Raw genomic sequence first — 27,035 nt, forward strand, 5'->3', positions numbered from 1 at the left:
GAAAGTAAGCTTCAACTTACTGAATTAAGAGGTGAAGTGGCATCAATTAAGCAAGATGTGGTTAAATGTTTAAGAGAAGTGGATGTGGTCCAGGGGGAATTTAAGGATATCAAGCGAGCATTTCGTGATTGTACCGATACTCTTGATCAATATACTAAATGAATAAACTATTTGGAACACTGTTTAACAGATTGAAATGCTCAGAAGTGTGAATTTTTGCAGAAGATTGACTCGTTGGAAAACCAAAGTAGACGTAATAATGTTAAAATAGTGGGTTTGCCAGAAGATTTTGAAGGAATGGATCCGGTTAAGTTTTTTTTTCGGAAATGGATTCCTGAAATGTTGGGAAAAGATGCTTTTCCAGAAGGTTTGGAACTGGATAGAGCATATAGAGCATGAATGAAAAAAACCTTTCCCTGATCAATCCACATGGGCAGTCCTTATTTGTTGTTTAAGATATCAAGGTTGTGAGTTAATTTTACGATTGGCAGTACAGAAAGCTCGGCAGAATCAAGGCCCCTATGATGATCCAGGGACGTAGGGTTTTTTAATGCAGATTTAAGTCAAGATGTGATTTGACGTCAGAAGGAGTTTAACTCAGCAAGGGCTGTGTTATGGAAGAAGAGTTATCGGTTTGCTTTTAGGTACCCTGCTGTGTTGAAGGTGTTTTACGGAGATTTTCAGGCTAAGTTTTTTGATGATGAGGCTGAAGCTTTGTCTTTCGCTAATTCTTTGCCAAATTATTCTCATAGTTTTGAGTTACAGAAACAATCAAAACCAAATGGTTCTTTGAAACGTAATGGAAATGGGAATGGGAGTAGCAAGAGAAATAGTCGAGATCAACATTCGATCCGGAAAGGAGAAGTAGATCTATCTACTGTTGCAATTGGTGTTCAGGATCAATCTGGTGGAGTTGTGGGGGTAGTGGGTTGAATTAATATTGTTATTTAGGTGAAATATTGAGATACATGACTATCAGCTAGATAGATGGCACCTCAGCTTCTGAAGTCATCTGCCACACCCGGTCAGTAGAGGGGTATACCACTTTTTTAGAGGGGTTCGAAGAGGGGGAAAGAGGGGGAGTGGTCTTTTTTTCCTCCCTTTTCTCCTCTTTTTCTTTGGCTTTGTTGTTTTATCTTAATGGATTATTTGTACTTTATTTAGATTAAGGTTAAAGGGCAGGGGGGGAGGTATTTTTACTGAAGCTTTCATGTGTTTGTGGGTTGGTTGTGTTAAAAGTTATTTGTTAAGATAAAATGAGTAAATTGAATCATCCGATAAAGAGGAAGAGAGTCTTGGATTATATTACGACGATGAAGGTGGATATTGCTTTTCTACAAGAGACGCATTTGACAGAAAAAGAACATTTGAAATTGAAGAGAGACTGGATTGGACATGTTTTGGCATCTTCTTTAAATTCTAAGGCCAGGGGAGTGACGATTTTGGTACATAAGAGGGCACCTTTTATTTTGGAATCTGTTTTTGACAATGCTGGAAGAATTTTGAAGGTGAATTGTAAATTGTTTTCTGAAACTTGAACTTTACTGAATTTGTATGCATTGAATGAAGATGATGTACAATTTGTAACTGATGCTTTTAAAAAAAATTGAACCAATCAAATGAGAATATAATGGCAGGAGGAGACTTTAACTGCTGATTGGATCCACTGCTGGATAAATCTCCAAAAATTGTTAAGAAAACTAAGATGGCTAAAAGGATGGTAGAAATGATGAAGGAATTAAATTTGGTTGATATATGGTGACATATTCATCTGACCCAGAAGGATTATTCATTTTATTCTGTTCATCATGATTCATTTTCTAGAATAGATCTTTTCCTGGTTTCAGCTCATCGATAGAGAAGGGTTGATTATGCAGAATATAAAAGTAGAATATTGTCAGATCATTCTTTATTGTTGATTTCTTGTGAGATTGTTGAGAAAGTTGAAAGAACTTATCAATGGAGATTTAATGAGATGTTACTTAGAAAACCTGAATTTGTTTTGTTTTTAAGAATTCAGATTAAACTTTTTCTGGAGATAAATGAAGGATCAGTACAAAGTAAATTTACGTTGTGGGATGCTTTGGAAGCATATATGTGAGGTCAAATTATCAGTTATACAGCTAAAGTGAAAAAGCAATACACAGTGGAACTTTTGGAGTTAAAGAGATTGCAGATTTAGAGAACAAGTTTCAGGAAAATGCAACGTAGGATAATAAGATACAGTTATCTAATTTGAAACTTCATTATAAACACCGGTATCATGAATTAGGGGAAAGAGCACATAAAGTATTGGCATTGCAGTTGAAAACCGAACAAACTTCTAGAACAATTAATGGAAAACATGGAAATTCAGGTGTCACTAATAAACCACAGGAGATTAATGAAGAATTCTGTGCCTTTTATCAAGATTTGTATTCATCTGAAGGTAATGTGGATACTGAACAGATTGATACTTTTTTGTCTATGTTGAATTTATCTTCTTTGGAGGAAGAAGATGTAAAATTGTTAGATATTTCATTTACAGATTTTGAATTAAAAGAGGCATTACAATCTATGCCAATTGGTAAATCACCTGGTGAGGATTGATTTACAGTAGAATTTTATAAAGAATTTCATGATTTGTTGTTTCTAGTGTACATGGATGTTTTGAAGCAGGTACAGATACTGGGTTGTTTCTTGAATAATTTTTGAGAGCATTGATAACAGTTATACTAAAGAAAGATAGAGACCCATTAAAAGTTGGTTCTTATAGGCCTATATCTTTATTGAATGTAGACTATAAGATTGTAGCAAAAGTTTTAGCAAATAGATTGGCTAATTTTTTTACCAAAATTGGTGCATGTGGATCAAGAAAGGTTTATTAAAAATAGATATTCAGCTGATAATATTACTAAATTATTTTACAATAATTAATGCATCAAGAAGGCAACTTAATCAACCAATGATATTAGCATTAGACACTGAGAAAGCCTTTGATCGAGTTGAGTGGAAATTCTTATTTAAAATGTTGGAGAGATTTAAATTTGGACCGTCTTTTATTAGCTGGGTTAAGACACTATATACGAATCCTTCCGCACAGGTGGTGACAAATGGTCAGATTTCTCAAGTATTTACTTTGTATAGATCAACTAGACAGGGCTGTCCATTATTGCCAGCCTTATTTGCATTAGTTATAGAACCTTTACCCCAGGCAATTGGACAAAATATAAATATTCAAGATATTACGATTGGGCAGCGAGAGTATAAAAATAATTTATTTGCATATGATGTTTGTTGATATATTTATCTAAACCTAAGAATTCATTACAACCTTTACAAGATTTGTTAAAATTTTATGGATCAAAGTCAGGGTATAAAGTAAATTGTGATAAAAGTGAGATATTACCTATATCTGATGAGGATTAATCAGATTGATTGCAAATTACTAAATTTAAATAGTTAGAGAAGATTAAATATTTAGGTGTAATTATTGATAAGGACTTTAAAAATTTGTACAGTTTAAATTATTTACCTTGGTTAAACAAGCTTAAGTCTGACTTAAATCGATGGAAGGATCTACCATTGACATTGGTTGGTCGGGTAAATTGTATTAAAATGAATATATATCCACGTATTCAGTATTTATAACATAACATAACAATTACAGCACGGAAACAGGCCATTAGGCCCTTCTAGTCCGCACCGAACCAAACACCCCTTTCTAGTCCCACCTCCCTGCACAATGCCCATAACCCTCCATCTTCTTCTCATCAATATACCTGTCCAACCTTTTCTTAAATAATACAATTGACTCCGCCGTCACTATTTCTCCCGGAAGCTCATTCCACACGGCTACCACTCTCTGAGTAAAGAAGTTCCCCCTCATGTTACCTCTAAACCTCTGCCCCTTAATTCTTAACTCATGTCCTCTTGTTTTAATCTTTCCTCCTCTTAACGGAAATAGTCTATCCATATCCATTCTGTCTATCCCTTTCATAATCTTAAATACTTCTATCAAATCCCCTCTCAACCTTCTACGCTCCAAAGAATAAAGACCTAATCTGTCCAATCTCTCCCTATACTCTAGATGCTTAAGCCCAGGTAACATTCTGGTAAACCTTCTCTGCACTCTCTCCACTCTGTTTATATCCTTCCTATAATTAGGCGACCAGAACTGCACACAGAACTCCAAATTAGGCCGCACCAACGTCTTATACAATCTCAACATCACCTCCCAACTCCTATATTCCATGCAATGATTGATAAAGGCCAGCATATGAAAAGCCTTCTTCACCACCCTATTCACGTGAGTTTCTACCTTCAGGGAATGATGTACCGTCACTCCTAAATCTTTCTGCTCTTCTGTATTCCTCAATGCTCTCCCATTTACCACGTATGTCCTATTCTGATTCTTCTTATCAAAATGAAGCACCTCACACTTATCAGCATTAAATTCCATCTGCCATTTTTCAGCCCACTTTTCTAAGCAGGCCAAATTCCTCTGCAATCCTTGAAAACCTTCTTCATTATCCACTATTCCACCTATCTTAGTATTGTCTGCATATTTACTAATCCAATTCACCACCCCATCATCTAGATCATTAATGTATATAACGAACAACAATGGGCCCAATACAGATCCTTGAGGCACACCACTGGTCAGTGATAAGTTGATATGTACTGCATGGTTCAGGGATAATTGATAATTCCTGAAATAATTCAGGGAAAAAGAGGAATGTGATTAAGTGGCAATCACAGCATGGAGCGAAGTTGGCTGAGCAAAATTGTCTGCTCCCAAATACAGGGAGAGGAAATTCATAAAACGATTTCGGAGGAAAGCTCCAACTGAAGGAGGTGGTGAGTAGCACAGGAGACACAGGCCAGACCAGAACAAAGAATGGCCTGCAAGAAACCAAGGGAATGGAAAACCAGTCTAGGAGGAAGATTAAGGCATGAGGAGGTGTTAAAGAGAACAGCAGAAATTGGCCAGACAGGAACAGAATGGTGATTAGAAATATCTGGTGATGAATTAATTTCTGATCAAAACAACAGGATAGTCTGGCCTGGAGGATTAAGATGGGAGCGCTACACCCCAGATATCTGCAAAACAGGAGATGACTTGTGATAACCCTTATGCAAAAAGATCTAGCAAAGGAAGCCAACTTTTGTTCTGTATGATAAGGTTGATCTATATAAACTGAGCCAACTGGACAAAAGGGGTCAGTCTTGGGGAATAGCTCACTGTGCAGGTGACCTATGAACTAACGACTGACCCAGTGCTCTGTTAAGTTTTATTCTTGTGCTGTGTAATAAATTGACTGTTGAACCGAATACCTTTTCCTATCACTTCATTCAAAGAACACGCTGGACTCAGACCACATACAGACTAAATTAAGAGTAAGGGAAAGCCAGAGTCCGACAACTTCAGATCCAAACCTCCGGCACAAACATCCCAAAACCATCATCCCAAGACAAGAGCTAAAGTTGCAGGCACCGTAAACCACACACATTAAAGCAACACATTTCTCTGGCTCAATACCCACGAACCACATGGAACACCAGTTTGCAAACTACCCACAAACAGGGGCTTCCACAAACACCGGATTCCTTTCACCCCAACAACTCAAAGAACCACCCCAGAAAAAGCAGCCACAGTAAAACCAGGCTTCCTACCTTCCTCTGATGGCAGCATCACCTCATCTCTGCCTAAAAGCTGCAAGTGACGAGAGTGGGGAAACTCTCCTGTTTTAAACCCTTGTTTCAATTAATTCCGTGTCCAGTTCCGGGGAAATTTTGAAAAGAATTAAATAAAGTGATATGTTCTTTTTTATGGAAAGGTAAATTATCTTGAGCATTGATGCAAAAGTTGACATGGTCATATGATTTGGGAGGCCTTCAATTACCACATTTTCAAAATTATTATCAGTATTTATTAATTTATTAGTGAACTGTTTGATATTGATCAACCACCGATGTGGGCTTATGTGGAAATGGGTCAGATACAAGAAAGATCAATACATAATTTTATATATAAATGGAATTTATTGCTTTTGCAAACATATGTTACCTGTTCTATCTCATTTATTTAAAGTATGGAGTAAATGGTGTAACAATATTAATATTTGGGGAGAATTTATAAGATTTAGAGTAGGTCACATACTTCAAATTTTAAAACAGATCTTATTTGAAAGACTGAAGAATTCACATTGCAGGATCTCTAGAGAATGCAAGTATCTTTCACAAGTAGGTGTTAATAGAACTGATGTCATAAAATACTTGACCATTGTCTTGCTGGAGTCATGCTGTCTATCAGTATCCTTTCTGCAAAGTTTTCACAGAAAGGTCAATTCTGGATTGTTTGCCTAAGCTGACGTGGACTTTTACCCCCTCCATAAATCTTCGTCCGCGAAGCCAAGCCAAAGAAAGAGAACCTAAGGTAACAACAGATGGGAGCAGAAGAAAGAACTGGAGAAAGTGGGGGTTTTGCAAGACATGAGTTACATGCTCTCTTTGAGTTTCAGTTGGAAAAGAGAGAGTTGAGTTACAGCTCAGACAGTCAGTCAGTCAGTGTGTGGGACACTGACAAGTAACTGAAAAGTGCAATCCAGGGAAAATTATTTGAAACTGATGAAAACAAGTTCCAGAGCAGTAGATGGCTGGAAGTGCTATCTGTCTGATGTTTCTCTTAATAGAGGAAGGAATGGAACTCTGTGGTCGCTTGAAGAAAGAGGTTACATCTAGAAGACCCTGATGGGGCAAGTTTCATCAACGAGACCCTGAGGTGACTAGTGGTGGTACCTCAGTTGTGGAAATCCTGGAGCAACAAATATCTCTCTCTGTAATCCCTACAAGAACCTTTCTGAGTGGTAAACATTTATCTTTCAAGCACCAAGCCAGGTGAACTTTATACATGTTAAATTCTGTGCACAGTATGGTGATTGCCTGCAACCAGAAAACTTGGAAGAAAGAGAAGTGAGATTGAACTGTGAACCAAAGAACTTTTCTTGAATTTACAGACACATTACATACACGTGCACTTAGAATTAGAAGAGGGTAATTTGGGTATTGTATAAGAATAGAGTTAAGTTAAAGTTTGATTCTATTTTCATGTTTGAAGTTGATTAAAAATAACTTTTGTTTTGAAAGCCACTTGTCTTGGTGAATGTCTATTGCTGCTGGGTTTTGGGGTCCTTTCGGCTCGTAACAATGGACCAACTTATAGGTTTTCAATTAAAACTTCGTAATATCAAAATCGGTTGATTCCTTTTTCTATGCATAACTCTTATCTGAAGGAATGGGATTTGAAGGGCTTGGTATCAATTGAAGATTGTTTTGAGGCAGGTTCATTTCTTTTGTTTGATAGCCTTAGGGAGAAGTTTGGGATATCACAAAATACATTGTTTGCCAATTAACAAGTACGTGATTTTTTTAAATGAATAGTTTCGGCCGAAAAATGATATTACCAATACAATCGAAGTTCAAAATATTGCTTATGGATAAGGAAAAGAAAGGGTTTGTTTCTGAAATGTATTTGATGTTACAATAAAAAATGAAGAAGGTAGGTGTTTTGAGAATAAGAGATAAAGTATCTATTTCTGAGGAAGAATGGTCTGACTTATGTTTGCATAGTATTACAAAATTAGTTAATGTGTGTTATTGTTAAGTAAATTATAATTTTTACATCAGTTATATTTAACTCCTTAAAAGTTAAAGTGGTATGGTTTTAGAGATTGTGATCTGTGTTTTCGGTTGGAGATCAGATAGGTACCTTTGTTCATTCTGTGTGGAATTGTACAAAGGTTAAACCTTTTTGGGAAAAGATTATAAAATTTTTGCGAGATTTTTTTCAAATAGATTTGCATGTGGATCCATGGTTGTGTTATTGATGTGGTGAATGTCTGCCAAGCTGCCTGCCTCCCCCCTCTGGTGGGCCTTGCTGTACTAACATTGGCTGTGCATTATCTCTACGGTTAAGGACACTCCTCTTGGATATAACTGTATATGCATCTATTGTCTTTCATTATTGTACCATGAGTTTCTGCTAATAAAAGCCATGATTATTGTTTGACCACATCGTCTTTGTCTACTTCATCAACTGGCACTTCAATTGGGATATATGAATCCATTAACAACACGTTTGGATAAATATTGGATTGCATTTATTCAGTTGAGTTTAGCAGTAGCTAGAAAGTATATAGCGGTAACTTGCAAAAATGATGCAGAGTTGAGTATACAGAGGTGGCATAATGAAATTCATTCATGTTTATGCTTAGAGAAAATTACATATAATTTGAGAAATAATTATTCTTTTTTTGAAAAAATGTGGACTCCATATTTGAAATGTATGAATTTAGACGTGTAAATATTTAAAAAATATTTTTGTTTCAATTGTTGAAATGATGTATTGTAACTTAACCCACTTATTTGTTTGTTTTAATACTTTTCTTTGTGTATGTTACACATTCACAAAGGGGGGGAGGGATAGTAAGGGGTGGGATAGTGGGTTGGAGGGTGCGGGGGAGGAGGGAATAGGGGAGTAATTTAGAAGGGTTTTTTTATTTGTGTATTTTATGCTTGTATTTTGTAAATTTTAAATAAACTTTTAAAAAAAAGAATAGTTGGAAGGACATTACGGCTTCGATGAGGTGGGGGGTTCAATTGCATGGACCACAGGAGAAGTGGAGATTATTGGGAGAGTGAGAGGATCAGCTGTGGCAGTGGAGGCTGGTACAAATGGGGAGAACAATGTCTACTCTGAGGATACCAGATGCAGGACTGTTATGGCAGCTACTCTTACCACTGTTACTGGGTGTACAATTCTGATTTGCCTGTTTGTTAAAATGTCAGAAACCCAGTTTGAACACTGTTATGATTATTTTCATTACCTATTGTTTGCTTATGGTTTTCTGTGAATTTTTAAATTCAAAATGATACCAGGGAGGCAAACTTTTTGCAAGCTACCTGGATACCATTCAAAATTGAGCTTTTCACTGTATCTCTGCACATATGACAATCAACTGAACAAAATAACGTAAAAGCCAGGTGGTCACTCAGCTCCTTATACTTACATCAATTTATGTTAACCTGCTTCAGTATACCTGCCTCTCCCCAAACCTCTTTATGTTCTTATTATCCAGAAATATATTTATCTATTTTGAATGCAATGATTGAAAAAGCCTCCAGGGAAGAGAATTGCAAAACCTCAACTTCTGAGTTTCCTTGCTTTAGTTCTAAATAACCTAACCCCTTATTTTGAAACAATGAGCCTCTGTTCTAAACTCCTCAGCCAGGGAACCCCTCCAAAATTTTGAGTTTCAGTGAAGTCACCTCTCATTCCTCTAAACTCTACAGAATATTTTTCTGGTTGATTCAATCTCTTCTCACAGGAAAAATCTGCCTCCCTGGAAACTTGTAAACTTTACTGCACCCTCTATGGCAAATCATTCTTCTTTTCAGTAAGGAGACTACAATTGTTCACCACACTCCTGGTGTGTCCTTACCAAAACCTTAAATAATTGCATTCGGGCTTCTTTATTCTAGAACTCAAATCCTCCTGCAGTTAATTACAGCCAGCAAACCATCCTGCTGCATCTTTTCGTCAACTGTTAGTGGTTTGTGTACCAGAATACCCAGAATCTTTTAGATAGTGACATCTAACTGGATATTTCCCACATTGTATTCCATTGCCAACTGGTTTCCCACTCACTTAGCTTGTCTATATCCTGTTGAAGCTTCTTTGCTTCCTCATCATAACAACAATCTGACTTACTCTTGTCTCATCCATAAATTTTGCTCTCTAAAGCAATAAAATGAAACAGATTGTAAATAGTTATGCCCCAAGGGTATAATATATCTGTGAAATTTCTCTGATCACAGTCTTCCCACATTAGAAGGACCTGGTATTTCTATCTTTTGTTTTCTATCTGTTAAATAACTCTTAATCCACTGTTACGGAATAAGTTAATAAAATTAGGATAAAATACATCTTAAAAGGGTAAGATTGTGAGGTTTATTTTTTAGGTCACATTTCACAAACAAACACCTCATTTGTTATGCAAGAGCTATGCAAGGGTAGACTTTGTATGTATCTACAATTAGCTTTGCAGAGTCAATGAGAAGTGCTTTCACAAGTAGGTGTTAATGGTCCAGCATGTTTGAACAGTGTCCAGGTTCAAGAAATGAGAAATCTTTTGCTGCTACTTTGACTGGTTTGTTGTCCTAAGAGGGGCAACAGGGTTTTGCAGAGAGAAAACATCCATTGTTTGGGTGAGTATTCTGCAGCATTTTGTGGTGAAGGCTGCAAGTTGACAGACTTGCTGCAAGACCCCATTTCAAGATGGGTTTTGAGTTCTGAGTTCAGCCAATTCTAAATCTCTGTAGTCAATTGCAGAAGTTGTGGCTGGTTATTGTGTTTCTCCTGGAATAGGGGAAAAAGAAGAACTCCTGGAAGAAGAGGTTATCTTCTGGAAAAAACCAAGAGGGTGCAAGTTTCTTTGGTAAGACACTTCAATTGCTGATTGAAGGAGATCAGTTTGTGTCCAAAGATCTTCTTGAATGGTAACAACTTAATTTAAAGCACCAGAGCTTGGTGAATATAATATAACTGTTCAATTCTGTGCACAGTATGGAAAATTGCCTGATACCAGTGAACTTGGGGAAGTGAAAAGTGAATGACTGGACAGTGAAAAAGAACTTCCCTGAACACAAACATTACATACACATCCACTTAAAATTAGAAGGGGATTAAGTTAATAGTAATAATAATGTATTATTATGTATTAAGAAAATAAAACCAATTTTGTTTAAGCAGCCATTTTCTTACTGTGTGGGTACTCACAATTCAAATAGTGTGTGTGTGTGTGTGTGTGTGTGTGTGTGTGGAGATACAAAATTGATCTGCAAGCTAGAACATATTGAGAAGAGACTTCAAGCAAATGCAAGAATAACATTTAATAAGGGATTGTATCTTTGAAATGAAAAAATAAATCAGATTATTGTGCAAGTGAAGTGAATGGAATTAACTGGATATACAAGGTATGGCATAGATGGAATGAACCAATTGTCCTGCTGCACTGTTCCATTCTGTGGTGTTTTGATTCTATCGCCAAAAGCATATTTGCTTTCACAGGAAGCAAATACAGCTCAATACTGATTGTACTCTAGGGTGGAATTTTAAACTGCTCAATAGTGTTCTCACAGAGTTTCAGCCTAACATCACAGAATATAAACTGATGCAAGATGTGGTGCCTTCCAAACAAGGACCAGCAAAATTCTGCTTGACTTGAACTTGGTTGCATCAATGCAGCTTTAGAAAATGCCTTGCAATATTGTCCAAATATTTAGCAGATTTTGCTTTAAATATTAATTTTTTGTTAAGCCTACACATCACTAATTATCAGCATGCCCATAACTTCATAAACTTGAATTGTTCTTTTCAATTTTATGAGAAGCACTTTTAAACAAGTAATTTTGTTTATTAATAAATATGTTTGCAATATTTCCTCAAGTATGATCATGAAATTAGAAGAATGAGAAGTGATTTCATTGAAATATGCAAATTCTTACCAAGCTTGGCAGGGTATTTTGAAAGTGTCATTCAGGACAGAGATGGAAAAAAAATTCTTTATCTATTTGAATTCATTAGCCAAATGGCCTGTTTTTGCTTAGTCCTTAAGGCTATTCAATACAAAGATCAATTTTGAAATGTTAATGGAATGAATGGATATGGAGTTAGATTAGTAAACAAATGGCAATGGAAATTAAGGCAGAGATTAATAGGTTCTTGATTAGCCAGGGCATCAAAGGTTTATAGGGAGTGAGTTTATAGGGTAGACTCGATAGGCTGAATGGTCTATTTCTGCTCCTATGTCTTACGGTCTTGTTGTCAAAAAAAAGCATTCCAGTATCCAGAGAAATTAAAGAAGAGCCAGAACAGTTGGTTCTACGGTTCCTGAGACAGATACAGTAAATAAGGAATCTAAAAATAGGAAATTAAATTAGAGATTTTCTCTTAGAAGCATTATGCAAAGTATGGGAACTCCTGAACTTTATCTTTGCATTGATAAGATTAATCATGAATGTATTGAAAGGCAGAACAGCCATTGGGACCAAATGGATACTTCAGCTTCTCATAGCATTGAATACAGAGCCTTGACCCGAAACATTGACCATCTCTTTGCTTCCACAGATGCTATTTGACCTGTTCAGTTCCTCAATCAGTTTGTTTTCTTGCTCTGACATGTAAATAGGTGAGCCATTGGCTCACAATTTATGTTGACTGTCAGACATCTATTGGCATGAATCCTCATCTTTCATTTTATTCTCCCTACATTTTCATCATCTTTTCCCATATTCCCTCACCTGCCTACACGATGAGAAATTTACAGTAATCATTGTATCTACCAAACTGAGGGTTTTTGGGATGTGAGAGGAAACCAGTGTATCCACGGAAAACAATTTGGTCATGGGAAAAATATGTAGACTCCACACAGGTCAAACAGAGGTCAGGCTCAATCCTAGCTCCACTAGTTGCACCACTGAACCACCTTTCTATTTGTTTTCTTAAGATAAAGTAGGAGGAGATGGTTACCCATCTTCATCCAAGGCACATCTTCTAATATCATTGGAAACATATCTCTGGGGTTCAGACAAATGCTGGAGGCTGTTGGCGATGAGTAAAGATAATGGACCACCTGGTGAGATGCTGAGGTGCTGCAGCTAATCTCTTTAGATATGCTCTTGTGTCACAATGGTTAATATCTAAAGCTTGTGATTCTGATGTGGAATAATCTGTGAAGAAAGCTGAAAAAAACTAACTGCATCTTTTGTTTGACAGGTGTTGCAAAGTAATTCCACAGAAAATATCTTCTTCTATATAATAAGCACCACAGAGATTTCATTCTGCTGTGCTTTTCATCACCATTGTGTTAAATAGGGTATGTTGGAAAAAATGTGCAAATTACACTCCATGACTGAAATACACGAGGCAGATCAAGGAATTAGCTCAAAAAGAAGCCAATTCTCGTGTGACAAATTTGAGGAATTTGGCTTCAAGAAAAGACTTTGTACCTACTGCCCCAAATTCACAACAAATGCATCAACGCTATCATCCATAAACATGCCTGCCTATCGATCTCACCATTCTAAATAACAAGTAAGCAACTAAAACACTTTTTACAGGACGCTTTAAAACAAATAAACTTCCAAATTTAAGTGAAAGTAATTCAGATTTGTTGCCTGCAGAGAGGAAGCTTTAGATGTAACAAATTTCAATGGGTAAAAGCCTGGCATCAGGCTGTCAGCATGTATAGAAATGCTTATTAGCCTTTTCACTAGAGATCTCTGGCTGACACTTATATATAATTCAGCTCTTTGGCTGCCTTATTCCCTTCTAACATTAGCCAGAATCCCCACAGTGCTAGCAAATAAATGGTGTGTCTGACAAAAAAAAATATTTTGCACTACTTACTCCACTAGATTATCTTCAAACAATTCTGTGAATTGGAACAATATTTGTTTGTTTTCTGTTACAATTTCAACAGTTGTACCACAGGAATTTTATGCAATAGATGTACTTAAATATAAGCGATGGATTTAGCTCTTGATAACTGATTTTTATTTATAAGGTATTGCAATAATTCACCACTTTACTATTTTCAAGACTGGCACAAATCATAATTTTCAAATGTAAGTGGTATACCCTCATGGAAATGAATGCTAATTTATCAATGGCAGAATGAAATAAAAAAGATATCGATCATTGCATTATTTGATGTAAAAAGACAGGATAAAATAGGGGACAGAATTCCCAAAGGTATTTTAGTTATTTAAACAATCAAAGAAGAAACATTTGTTTAAAAAATGTTATTATGAAAATATGCACGGCTAACAATTTCCTAAATGACAATTCTCCAGAATACAGGTTTTTCATTAATTTCTGTAAATGATAGCTCTTGTATCATGAGGCTTTACAGCAGTCAAAAACTTTTACATTTATGTTTATATTTTTTGGTTTAATATTTATGTCGGAACTAATATTTCAAATGAAACAAAAGATTGCCATGACCAAAATATGGGAATCTATGATCATTGGGGATAGAATCAAATCTAACAATTTTAATGATCCAATTCATCATTGTCTAAATACTAAGGTTGTTGAAGACATGATATATAAAGGTACAGTTATAAAGAATTGAAAGTACATTTGTTTAATATTTCCTCATTTTGTTCCTTCTATTTTTATCTCTCTCTTGGTCAAGATTTAGAAGCATTGGACAACTATTCATAAGAATGGAAGAAATAGGAGCAGGAGTAGGCCATTTAATAAGATTATGGTTGATCTGGCCTTGGACTGAGCTCCACCCATCTGCCTTTTCCCTCATAACCCTTAATTCCCCTACTATGCAAAAAAATCAATCTAATGTTTTAAATATATTGCTTCCTTGGGCTCTGGTTAAAGCAGTTCCTCCTTATCTCCATCTTAAATATAATTCCCCAAATATTGACACTATGCAATATTTTGATATTCTATCAAATCTTATGTGTCCCTTTCAGAATATTTTAGGTTTCCCTAACATCTCTTCTCATTCTTCTGAATTCCAGCAGGCATAGTCGCAGGGAACTCAATTGTACCTCATAGGCTAACTCTCTCATCTCCGGAATCAACCCAGTTAACCTCAAGTGAGGAGATCAGAACTGCACCTAATATTCCAACTGCAGCCACACCAGAATTCTGTGCAGGTGCAGCAGAAGCTTTCTGCTCTTAAATTCAATCCCTTTAGCAATGAACAGCAGCATCCTATATGTCTTTTTGATGACCTTCAGTGGTCAATTAGGAATGACTAATAAAGCTAGCAGCAGCAGGCATATTCTGTAAAATTAATACGACAGAACCAAATGTATGTGTTAACATAAATGTATGTGTTAACATTTAAGAAAAGGTTGGACAGGTATATGGATGAGAAGAAGATGGAGGGTTATGGGCATTGTGCAGGGAGGTGGGACTAGAAAGGGGTGTTTGGTTCGGTGCGGACTAGAAGGGCCTAATGGCCTGTTTCCGTGCTGTAATTGTTATGTTATTATGTTATGTCAGGTGACTGAAATTAAATAGCATGAAATATTTCTAAATCTTTTATATAATGCTCAAAATGCTGTACAGATCACTTTTAAATTCCAACTTACAGGAGCCATGTGCAACTGTGAAAAGGTCATGGTATCTGGGATTCCTGGAAATTAGAAACAGAAGATTTAAATTACTTATCATTTTCTACCTTTTATCTGTTCTCTTGTAATGCCATGACATTCTTTCTTCTTCTAATAATGTTTCTAGCTAACTTCTGGGCAGGTATAGAAAAGCCCAGAAGAAGACGGTCCTGATGGTCTTCATTTTTTTTGTTCTGTTGAATAGTCCCTTGGAGCCAGGTAAATTTTTACTGACAATTTATTTGAGTGCGAATTGTATCAAATCACTAGGTAGCAAAGCACAATTGAAACTTAAAACATTCTACTGCTTCTTTCAAGACCAGCAAAATATTCCACTACATTGTATTGTCTGAAGATCGAGATGTTCTATCACTACGTCTGAAATTTATACAAGATGCACATGTGAATCTTATCAAAGAATGGCAGTTAAACATGGTCAGGCTATCTGTGGACTGCCAGCTTCCTTCCATACATCTGACATGCATAAATATGGAGAATACTGGATATGCATAATCACATTAAACAGTGGTAAAGTTCAATGGACATTGCACATGATATTCTGCTGTACACCTAAAGCTTGTGTTTGGAGTAGGCTTCAAAATATGCAATGGGGAAAGCAGCAATGAGATGATGCCAGATTTTTAGAAATGTTCGTTGGATATAAATTGGTCAAAAATGATAGTGGTAATGCCTGAGAATTATGCTTCAGCACAGGTATAATTACTTCCCTATAGGTCCTGTAACAAGCAGATCATTACTTAATTTTTTCTCTGACATACATTAAGTAATTCTCCATCTAAAATAAACAGTTCCCCAGTTGGTTCCCCATTATGTTCCTTGGATACTCCTTAAATCTATCCAATAGATGTTGATTGTTCATATGGTTCATCCAGTCTATCAACTGAGTACCCCATCAATTACCCTTATTAAGTGCCATTCCATTTCCTGATTGTATCACTACGATTTGAGGGTGTGATGCAATTGCCATTTGCTACTTTCCTTCCCTGTGCATTACTGTACCTGAATCTCAGACCATCAGCTCTGAGCCAACATTCCTCAAGCTGCAGATGGGGTCTCCAATGATCCTAGCACTTCCACATTTGCCCTCAAGTACAATGGCTGCAACATATCATCTGCTCTGCCTTGCTGCTTTAAAAACTATTAGTTATTTTAATCAGTTTTATTTAATTCTGTAATTAACATCACAAAGACTATATGCACTCTTGATCAAATAGTTCAGATCAATTTTAAAGATCCAATGGTGTTATTTGACAAACAGTAAGCTCTAGGAGGAAATTACTGATCATTTATCTCATTAAAACCTGTAGGCGTTTGGTTTGCTAAAAAAGATGTTACAGGGTACTACTTGGTTGCATTTTTTTTCTTTTTCTATTGTTGCTTATTGAACTTGTATCCTGTTTGACAACTGTGACACACACCAGCACATTCCAGTTACTGCCAATCTCTTAGCCTTCTCATAAAAGAACTTCCACAGAGGTAGAAGAGTGCCCTCTTGATCCCGGAATTCATCAGAAGGATCTTCAAAATACTTAAAGTCTATATAGAAAAAATAATAATGAAAAGCATATTTAATTCTATATTACTTTAACATTGCAATGATGATGTATGATTTGTCTTTGAAAAGTGTACATTATTTGCTATACTTGTGAAATTCACATCAGTCCAACTGAAATAATTTTTAAAATTTAATTTAGACATACAGTACTGTAACAGGTTATTTCAGTCCATAAGTCCATGCTGCCCAATTAACCTTCACCCCCGTTACATTTTGAATAGTGGGAGGAAACTGGAGCCCCCAAGAAAAACCAACACAGGCATGGGGAGAATGTACAAACTCCTTACACACAACGCAGAATTCGAATCTCAGTCCCGATCGCTGGCACTGTAAAAGTGTTGTGTTAACCGTGCTGCCCATAATGTTTAACAAATGTGCCAATTCAAATATCCTTTTTTGTTTCATTAATGTATATTTTAATGAGTTTCTTCTAGCTTATGATGAGAATTAATTATATAAGAGGATATACCATAGTCATTAGAAAGATGCCAACCTAGAATCTCTGGTCAGCAGCAAAAATTGATCTCATACTGTGTCAAGAATATTTTCTTTTTGACACCATGAAATAATTCAAAAGAATATCTCGCATTAAACAACTATGATGCCTTCAATCTGATGGAATAGCCAGTCATAAGAAAGCAATCTCACACCTAACCTTCAAGGAAGCAAGAAGCACCATTTTTAATTAATATTTTAAGCTTATACTGGGTGCTAAGCATGAACTAAATTTAACTAATGAAGTCAAAAATTATTTGATTTATAAAAAGTGAAGCATTCACGTGAGCATATTATCATCCAGATGTACAATGTTAATTTGGATTAGTAAAAGCAAGTAAAACTATTTCCATTAGTTCAGAACAACAAACTGCTGGAGGAACTCAGTGGGTCAAGCAGCAACTTTGGGGTAGGAATGGAATTATCTACATTTCGATTCCATTCCCTGCATCAGGACCAATTACAAGGTATTGACCGGAATTGTTGACAACTCTTTTTCCCCCACAGATGCTGCTCGCTGTGCTGAGTTACTCCAGGATTTTTTTTTTGCTCATTATTCTAGTATCTGAAGTCCTTTCATCTTCTATTCCCAATGATGACCGAATTTAAGAGTAGAGGGGATAAGTTTCAGATGATCATTAAAAACAATAAGTGGAAGGTCAGAATTTAAAAAAAAAATCTTTGCACTGAGTGGAGTGCACTCTCATTTATTCATCATTCATTGGGATAATGCCTCTTTCACAGTTGCGGATGGATCGAACTGGAGTCTGTGTGGATGCAGAGGCTGCAGGAGTATTGGAGGTAAATCCATGGACTCCTAGTAACTCTGAAGACAGTTCTGTTTGCTTTGCTCTTTCTCTTACTGTAAGGGGAGCTGGGCAACACTAATTGCAACTCTGTCTGCCTTATGACAGGCAGAAGGCAATTGTGTCAAGTCAAGTTTATTGTCATCTGGTTACACAAGTACACCACAATGAAACAGCATTCATTGGTTCTCGATGCAAAACATGCAGACACATATCCAGACAAATAGTACATATGCAGGTCAAGTATTCATATATACATATTTTGTTTTATAATTGTGAGAGTTTCGGATGGTTAGTGTGAGCAGTTCCTTGGTCATTCAGCATTCTCACTGCCAGTGGGAAGAAGCCTGATGGTGATAGCTCTAATTCTCCTGCTTTTCTTTCCCCATGGGAGCAGCTGAAAGATGGAAAGGGTCCTTAATGATTTTGCGTGCTCTCTTCAGACAGTGATCCCTGCAGATCACATCGATGGGTGGCGTGGGAGGAAAGAAGAGAGACCCCAGTGATCCCCTCTGCCACTCTATGGTCCTGTGAATGGACCTCCAATCCACTTCTCTGCAGCAAACGTACTAAACTGTGATGCAGCCGACCGGAACCCTCTTGATAAGAGTTCCTTTAGAATTTTGCCATATCAGAATCAAGTTTATTCTCATGAACATGTACATTGAATTTGTTCTTCTGGGACAGCAATATGGTGCAGAACAATGTGGAAAAAAAATACTATAAATTACAATTATGTAAATACAAGATTTTAAAAAAAATGTAGTGCAAAAAAGAGAAAAAGTGGGGTAGTGTCCATAGGTTATTGTCCATTCAGAAATCTGATGGCAGAGGGGAGGAAGCAGTTTTTTGTTTTTTTTTTAAACATTGAGTGTGTCTCTTCCAGCTCCTGTATCTCCTCCCTGATGGTAGCAACGAGAACAGAGCATGACCTATGTAGTTAGGGTACTTTATAGATGCTGCTTTCTTGAGGTACTGCCTTTTAAAGATGTAATTAGTATTACATGTTCTATACTATCACATGACAATAAAGGAATCGTGAATATATTGGAACAATCACCAGCCATGTGCACCTTTAATATAGTAAAATGGATCAAAATGTGATTGAGGAGCATTATCAAAGAAAACTTGTCTTTGAGCCACATTCAATAAGAAGATATAGGAGACTTGCTGATGCTGGAATCTGAAGCAAAAAAAAACCAAGTTGATGAAGAAACTCAATGTGTCCGAAAGCACCAGTGGAGAGAAATGGAGAGGCAATGTTTTAGGGTAAGATCCTTCATTGACTGAATATAGAGAGGGAAGGTGGCCAGTTAAAACAAGAGAGGGGAGGAGTGAGACAGGAGCCAATTAGTTAATTGGTGACAAGGAAGGATGAAAGATATGGACCAAAGGAACCAGGTGTTGTGTTGGAGGAGAAGGAGAAAGGGATGGAGTTACAAGACAAAGGTAAGTAAGTGATAAGTAGCAGACAAAAAGAGAAAAGGTTAAGAGAAAAACAGTGACTGGTGGAACCAGGATTGGAGAGAGAACTGAATGAAGGCTGTCTCTCATTTTCACCCCACTTTCTCCATCACATTCATGGCTCTGTCTGTCATCTTTCACCTCTCCCTGGTCCACTGGCCCATATCCCATGCTTTTACTTAAAAAAAACTTCAGTAACAATTTCAAACAATAGAAGTTAATGGTTAACTACATTGAGATTGATTGGGATAGACGAACAAAAACAGTTTGTTTTTGTAGAATGTCTTGCAGGTGAATGGAAGATAAAAGTAATATTTTGAGCAGATAATCAAACTCATATGTTTTAAGGACTGAGGCAGAATTCAAGCAGTACAAGATCTTGAATAACTCAAAAAGTAGTAGGCTTGGAGAAGATGAAAGATGTTAGAAGAGGGATTAAAAAAGAGAAGAAGGAATTTTAAATCAAGGTACTGCTTTACTGGAAGACAATAGAGACCAGTGGCAAAGGCTGAATAAGACATGATCGGAGACCAGGGTTTTACATAATCTCTCTGGTTTAAGGAAGGTAAAAGATAATGGCAGCCAAGAGTGCTTCACATGCACAGAGAAATTGCTAACTACAGCCATGAGTTTAAGTGCCTTTTGAGATGAGGAACATAAATTAAGTGTTCTCAAAAATGGAAATAATTCAATTCCATAAATTGCATGATGGTTTGGTCTGAAGGTCAACTCAAAGTCAAAAATGCCACTGTCAATAGTATGGTTCAGCCTTAATTATTTGCTTTGGAGAATAGAGATTGTAATAAAAACACAGAAATGCTGGAGGAACTCATCCAGTCTTGCAGCATCCATAGGAAGTCAAGGTATATTACCGACACTATGGGCCTGAGCCCTTCTTCAAGGTATAAAAAAAAGCAGACAGGCATATTAATTAAAGACTAGAGATTAAACTGGAAGAGTGGAAGGGGAGGAGTCCAGACCTCACAGCTAAAAGATGTTAAATGCATAACAGGGAAGGCTGGATGAAATGAGTCAGGGGGCGACAGAGAGGGGGGGCGACAGAGAGGGGGGGCGACAGAGAGGGGGGGCGACAGAGAGGGGGGGCGACAGAGAGGGGGGGCGACAGAGAGGGGGGGCGACAGAGAGGGGGGGCGACAGAGAGGGGGGGCGACAGAGAGGGGGGGCGACAGAGAGGGGGGGCGACAGAGAGGGGGGGCGACAGAGAGGGGGGGCGACAGAGAGGGGGGGCGACAGAGAGGGGGGGCGACAGAGAGGGGGGGCGACAGAGAGGGGGGGCGACAGAGAGGGGGGGCGACAGAGAGGGGGGGCGACAGAGAGGGGGGGCGACAGAGAGGGGGGGCGACAGAGAGGGGGGGCGACAGAGAGGGGGGGCGACAGAGAGGGGGGGCGACAGAGAGGGGGGGCGACAGAGAGGGGGGGCGACAGAGAGGGGGGGCGACAGAGAGGGGGGGCGACAGAGAGGGGGGGCGACAGAGAGGGGGGGCGACAGAGAGGGGGGGCGACAGAGAGGGGGGGCGACAGAGAGGGGGGGCGACAGAGAGGGGGGGCGACAGAGAGGGGGGGCGACAGAGAGGGGGGGCGACAGAGAGGGGGGGCGACAGAGAGGGGGGGCGACAGAGAGGGGGGGCGACAGAGAGGGGGGGCGACAGAGAGGGGGGGCGACAGAGAGGGGGGGCGACAGAGAGGGGGGGCGACAGAGAGGGGGGGCGACAGAGAGGGGGGGCGACAGAGAGGGGGGGCGACAGAGAGGGGGGGCGACAGAGAGGGGGGGCGACAGAGAGGGGGGGCGACAGAGAGGGGGGGCGACAGAGAGGGGGGGCGACAGAGAGGGGGGGCGACAGAGAGGGGGGGCGACAGAGAGGGGGGGCGACAGAGAGGGGGGGCGACAGAGAGGGGGGGCGACAGAGAGGGGGGGCGACAGAGAGGGGGGGCGACAGAGAGGGGGGGCGACAGAGAGGGGGGGCGACAGAGAGGGGGGGCGACAGAGAGGGGGGGCGACAGAGAGGGGGGGCGACAGAGAGGGGGGGCGACAGAGAGGGGGGGCGACAGAGAGGGGGGGCGACAGAGAGGGGGGGCGACAGAGAGGGGGGGCGACAGAGAGGGGGGGCGACAGAGAGGGGGGGCGACAGAGAGGGGGGGCGACAGAGAGGGGGGGCGACAGAGAGGGGGGGCGACAGAGAGGGGGGGCGACAGAGAGGGGGGGCGACAGAGAGGGGGGGCGACAGAGAGGGGGGGCGACAGAGAGGGGGGGCGACAGAGAGGGGGGGCGACAGAGAGGGGGGGCGACAGAGAGGGGGGGCGACAGAGAGGGGGGGCGACAGAGAGGGGGGGCGACAGAGAGGGGGGGCGACAGAGAGGGGGGGCGACAGAGAGGGGGGGCGACAGAGAGGGGGGGCGACAGAGAGGGGGGGCGACAGAGAGGGGGGGCGACAGAGAGGGGGGGCGACAGAGAGGGGGGGCGACAGAGAGGGGGGGCGACAGAGAGGGGGGGCGACAGAGAGGGGGGGCGACAGAGAGGGGGGGCGACAGAGAGGGGGGGCGACAGAGAGGGGGGGCGACAGAGAGGGGGGAGACAGAGAGGGGGGAGACAGAGAGGGGGGAGACAGAGAGGGGGGAGACAGAGAGGGGGGAGACAGAGAGGGGGGAGACAGAGAGGGGGGAGACCGAGAGGGGGGAGACCGAGAGGGGGGAGACCGAGAGGGGGGAGACCGAGAGGGGGGAGACCGAGAGGGGGGAGACCGAGAGGGGGGAGACCGAGAGGGGGGAGACCGAGAGGGGGGAGACCGAGAGGGGGGAGACCGAGAGGGGGGAGACCGAGAGGGGGGAGACCGAGAGGGGGGAGACCGAGAGGGGGGAGACCGAGAGGGGGGAGACCGAGAGGGGGGAGACCGAGAGGGGGGAGACCGAGAGGGGGGAGACCGAGAGGGGGGAGACCGAGAGGGGGGAGACCGAGAGGGGGGAGACCGAGAGGGGGGAGACCGAGAGGGGGGAGACCGAGAGGGGGGAGACCGAGAGGGGGGGAGACCGAGAGGGGGGAGACCGAGAGGGGGGAGACCGAGAGGGGGGAGACCGAGAGGGGGGAGACCGAGAGGGGGGAGACCGAGAGGGGGGAGACCGAGAGGGGGGGAGACCGAGAGGGGGGAGACCGAGAGGGGGGAGACCGAGAGGGGGGAGACCGAGAGGGGGGAGACCGAGAGGGGGGAGACCGAGAGGGGGGAGACCGAGAGGGGGAGACCGAGAGGGGGAGACCGAGAGGGGGAGACCGAGAGGGGGGAGACCGAGAGGGGGAGACCGAGAGGGGGAGACCGAGAGGGAGTGACAGAGAGAGACAGAGAGAGACAGAGAGAGACAGAGAGAGACAGTGAGAGACAGTGAGAGACAGTGAGAGACAGTGAGAGACAGTGAGAGACAGAGAGAGACAGAGAGAGACAGAGAGAGACAGAGAGAGACAGAGAGAGACAGAGAGAGACAGAGAGAGACAGAGAGAGACAGAGAGAGACAGAGAGAAAATGAGAGAGACAGAGAGAAAATGAGAGAGACAGAGAGAGAGAGAGAGAGCTGGGTGAAACCTGACAGGGGGAGAAGAGGGTTAACAGAAACCCGAGAAGTCAACGTTAATGCCATCCAGTTCGAGGCAGCTCAGATGCAATACAAGATGTTGTTCCTCCAATTTGCGGGTGGTCTCATTTTGGCAGTCCATGACAGAATGTCAGCAAGGGAATGAGATGGGGAATTGAAATGGATGGCCATTGGAATATCCATACTATTTCAGCAGACAGCTGAAATGCTTAACGAAGCGATCTCCCAGTCTGCGCCTAGTTTCTTCAATGTAGAGGAGACCACAATCTCACTCTCTCTCTCTTTCCTTATACTGCATGTCACATAATTTATGGACAATGTAGGGGTTTTTATTGTGATTGCTGCAGGAATATCTCAGGATGAAAATCAGATACATAATCTCAAAAATTATATTCCAACTAGTAATCATTTTTGTTATTTTCATAAATAATTTAAACTAATAAAATTTCAAAATTACATTAGGTAAATAAAGTATTCTTACTGATGCTTCATATATTTAAAAAATGCCCACACTTTTGGATTACCTTGTGCAATATCATCAGACGAGTTCTGGTTCACCATTCGTTCAACTATTTTAGCCACTTTACCAATCCTTGAAATATCATCACCCTGGAACAAATACATAGAAAGAAACAAAATAAAGTGCAAAAAATTGTAAAAATGGATATTATTGATGAATATTTACAAATACTGTCACATTTAACAGACCTCTTGTAAGGATTAAAATGACTTAAAGTGTCTCAAAAACATTTTGTCAGTTTTGAGCATTCAATGCAAAGATTGTTGACTGTATCTCCAGAGTAATAGCTTTCTTATCAAGGTTAAAAGCTGCGTTTTGACCATCTTAGATAAACAAAGTAGTTTTTGAATTGGCTTGTGTGCTGTTAGAATCAATTTTCTATGATCATGTAATTTTGAATCTATTAATAACTTATTGTCTGTTTATAATGTTTTTAAGTATAATTTACTGTTCAGAGTGCAAATAAACAGTGGAAAAACTGAATGCTATTAGAACGGACATCATTAATGAGTCAAAACAACAGGCTACATATCTCAAGTGATTATAAAGGGAAATAGTCAATAATTAAGTCAAAGAAAACTGAATTATTGACTTGTTAGACAATAAAATAGACTATTTATAGTGGAAGAAAATATGGACTTAGTCAATAATAGGATGCATTGGAAGAAATAGAGAATTGAACTTGGAAAAAGACTGAATCAATTAGGCTCTGTTTGAAGCAGCTCAATAAGAAGAAACAAACAACAATCAAAACAATTATTAGAAACTGCAAGCCTTCTGTGTTTATAACAGATTAGAACATGGTTGGGGCATTGGATCGGCTTGACTGATGAGGACTGCTTTAGTTTTGGAAAGATGGTTGTGCATGTTTGATCTGAGAGTGATGAATGACACTATGGAGGAAACAGCTCGGGTGCTAGGTGTCAAAAAGTTGAAAAAGGCAGAACTAATAGATGAATTGCTAAAATGGCAATTGGATGCAAAGGGAATCAAGGCAACTCTTCATGCAAGACTGAGGGAGGATATAAATAAGGTTTCTGCTGCTGGGGATATGGATCCCACAGAATTACTGCCAAAAACATAAGAGAAACTAAGATTAGTCGCAAAGTAGTGGCTGAAGTTTTACCACAACATGGTGGCGTGAAGGATGAACAATCTAAAATGGAGACATTGTCAGAGATTAAAGCATCATCTGATTTACAGAACCTAATAAGATTTCACGATAGTCCATCAAATATTTCCAGCAGGAGTAGCTCTAGAGTTTCAAGTACTGAATCTTTGTGTTGAAAAATTCAAACAGATAAGGCAGTTCTTAAAGTAGAAAAGAAAATGCTTCAGTAGAAGATAAGAAGGCAGAGTTAAAAAAGCAAAAGAAGCAATGGAAACTGGACAACAAAAAAAAATGCTGTTAATGAAGCCAGGTCACAGCACTAGAAAGTTCAGTGATATCTGGTGCTTAAAATAAATTAGTGAAAACATAATTTTGATGAAGGACTTCAGGAAAGGAAACTATTAGATATCCAAGCTCAGCCAGCATTCGAACCACAGCATGGGGCTGATCTTGAATTATACAAGTCTTGGTACAAAGCTAAGCCAGTGCTGCAGCCACAATATTGACTTGGTCTTGAAGCAGGCAGTGCCACAGATGCGAGATTCCAAATTAATGAGGTTGATCCAAAGAGCCAGAGATCAAACCCCAATGATGGCAACATTGGACTAACTTGTAAAGAGTTGTCAGCATACGACTCCGAATCAAGGATTCCAATGGGCTAAGTGGTTATTAGAGAAACATTTTGGTGACAAGTATAGAATTTCCAGAGCTTATATCCAGAAGGGCCTTTCATAGTCATCATCAAGACCAGAGGACACAAATGGTTTATAAGTTTATGCTCTCTTTCTAAGAGGGTTTTGCAATGTCATGACAGAGATTGGCCATCTCCGATAGCATGACATACCTCAGAATATAGTAGGCATTGTAGATAAATTACCAAACCAGACAAGAGAATTATAGAGAAGACAAGTTGTTGAATATTAAAGAAGATACAATGTGATAGCTACTTTTAAGGATTTGGTGGAGTTTATTGAAGGACAAATGGGTGTTGTTACAGATCCAGTGCATGGATTAAGGGTACTCAAACAGCAAGTGAAGAAGTAGAGGTCCAAATCCTATCCTCAACCAAAAGTGAAGAAAAGTGCATTTGCCACATCTGACAGTGTTGGATAAAGAAACAAAGGAAAATGAAAGTTTGTCTGATGAGAAAACAATGTTTGTTATGTAATGATAAGCACGATTTGGGTGTGGACAGATGGAAAAGAAGACATGAGAAAAATCACTTTTTTTGAAGGAAAATGGATATGTTTTGTCTCTCTGGGTCACATCAACAAAAACTGACTGAGCTGTGATATACATTATCACAAACATCCTGAAATGCTACACATCTTCAAGGAAAAGGAGACAGAAAAGGAACAAATAACAAGGAAAGAAGCAATTGAAAACAGTGTTGAAGCTTCAGTATTCAAGTGGTCTTATTGGGGCCAGTGCAGATAACTACAAGCTCTCAATAGTACCTGTACAAGTTAAGGTCAAGGATGGGAATGCAACAGTACGTACTGATTAATTTCTTGATGCAGGAATCACTGTGTCATTTTGCACTATGGGGCTTATGAAAAGGCATTATCTTGAATGAAAAAAAAAGGCAAAACATTTCTATTGAAAACCATGGAACAAAGAAAGGTTGTTGAAACTATCATGGTTTCAGGGTGCTGGAAAACACAGCGACAATTGTTGTGATCTTCCATGCATGTACACATAGAGGACTATGCCTGTCTATAAAGGAACATAGTGATGTGGATTGGTTGTCATATACTGAAAGATAGAGATGCTAATTGGTTTCAGTGTATCAAAGGCTCTGGATCCAATAGAAGTAATCCCTAGTGTGAGAGATGGACCTTACACTATTAGATCTAAGGTTGGATAGACAATGAATGGACCATTAGAAAGAAAGAATGATATTGCTCAGAAGCAGTTAACAACAAGTGTCAATATAAGTTGTGAAACTTAATGGATCATCAAAAGAATACAAGGAGTACTTAGAAAATAACCATATAACCATATACAGCACAGAACAGGCCAGTTTGGCCCTACTAGTCCATGCCGGAACAAATCCCCACCCTCCTAGTCCCACTGACCAGCACCTGGTCCATACCCCTCCTATCCTCTCTCCTCCATGAAATTATCCAGTCTTACCTTAAATGTAAATAATGTCCTTGCTTCAACCACCTCCGCTGGAAGCTTATTCCACATCCCAACCACCCTTTGCATGAAGAAATTTCCCCTCATGTTCCCCTTATAATGTTCCCCCTGCAATCTCAAACCATGGCATCTGGTTTG

At 39.9% G+C, this 27,035-nt stretch overlaps 1 protein-coding gene across 3 annotated transcripts in view; it reads right to left on the reverse strand.

Annotated features, from left to right (window-relative positions):
- dnai1.2 (dynein, axonemal, intermediate chain 1, paralog 2) overlaps positions 1-27,035 on the reverse strand; it is a 238,483-nt gene that overhangs the window by 133,860 nt on the left and 77,588 nt on the right. For all 3 annotated transcript variants that reach the window (XM_069924099.1, XM_069924097.1, XM_069924098.1), the window contains 3 exons: positions 23,649-23,733; positions 16,623-16,740; positions 15,163-15,206 (listed from right to left, as the gene is read on the reverse strand). In XM_069924099.1, the coding sequence (XP_069780200.1) occupies positions 15,163-15,206; positions 16,623-16,740; positions 23,649-23,733 (247 nt within the window). The remainder of the gene's footprint in view (positions 1-15,162; positions 15,207-16,622; positions 16,741-23,648; positions 23,734-27,035) is intronic.

This window comes from Narcine bancroftii, chromosome 3, assembly GCF_036971445.1.
Source record: "Narcine bancroftii isolate sNarBan1 chromosome 3, sNarBan1.hap1, whole genome shotgun sequence".
In the NCBI taxonomy this organism is placed as follows: domain Eukaryota; kingdom Metazoa; phylum Chordata; class Chondrichthyes; order Torpediniformes; family Narcinidae; genus Narcine; species Narcine bancroftii.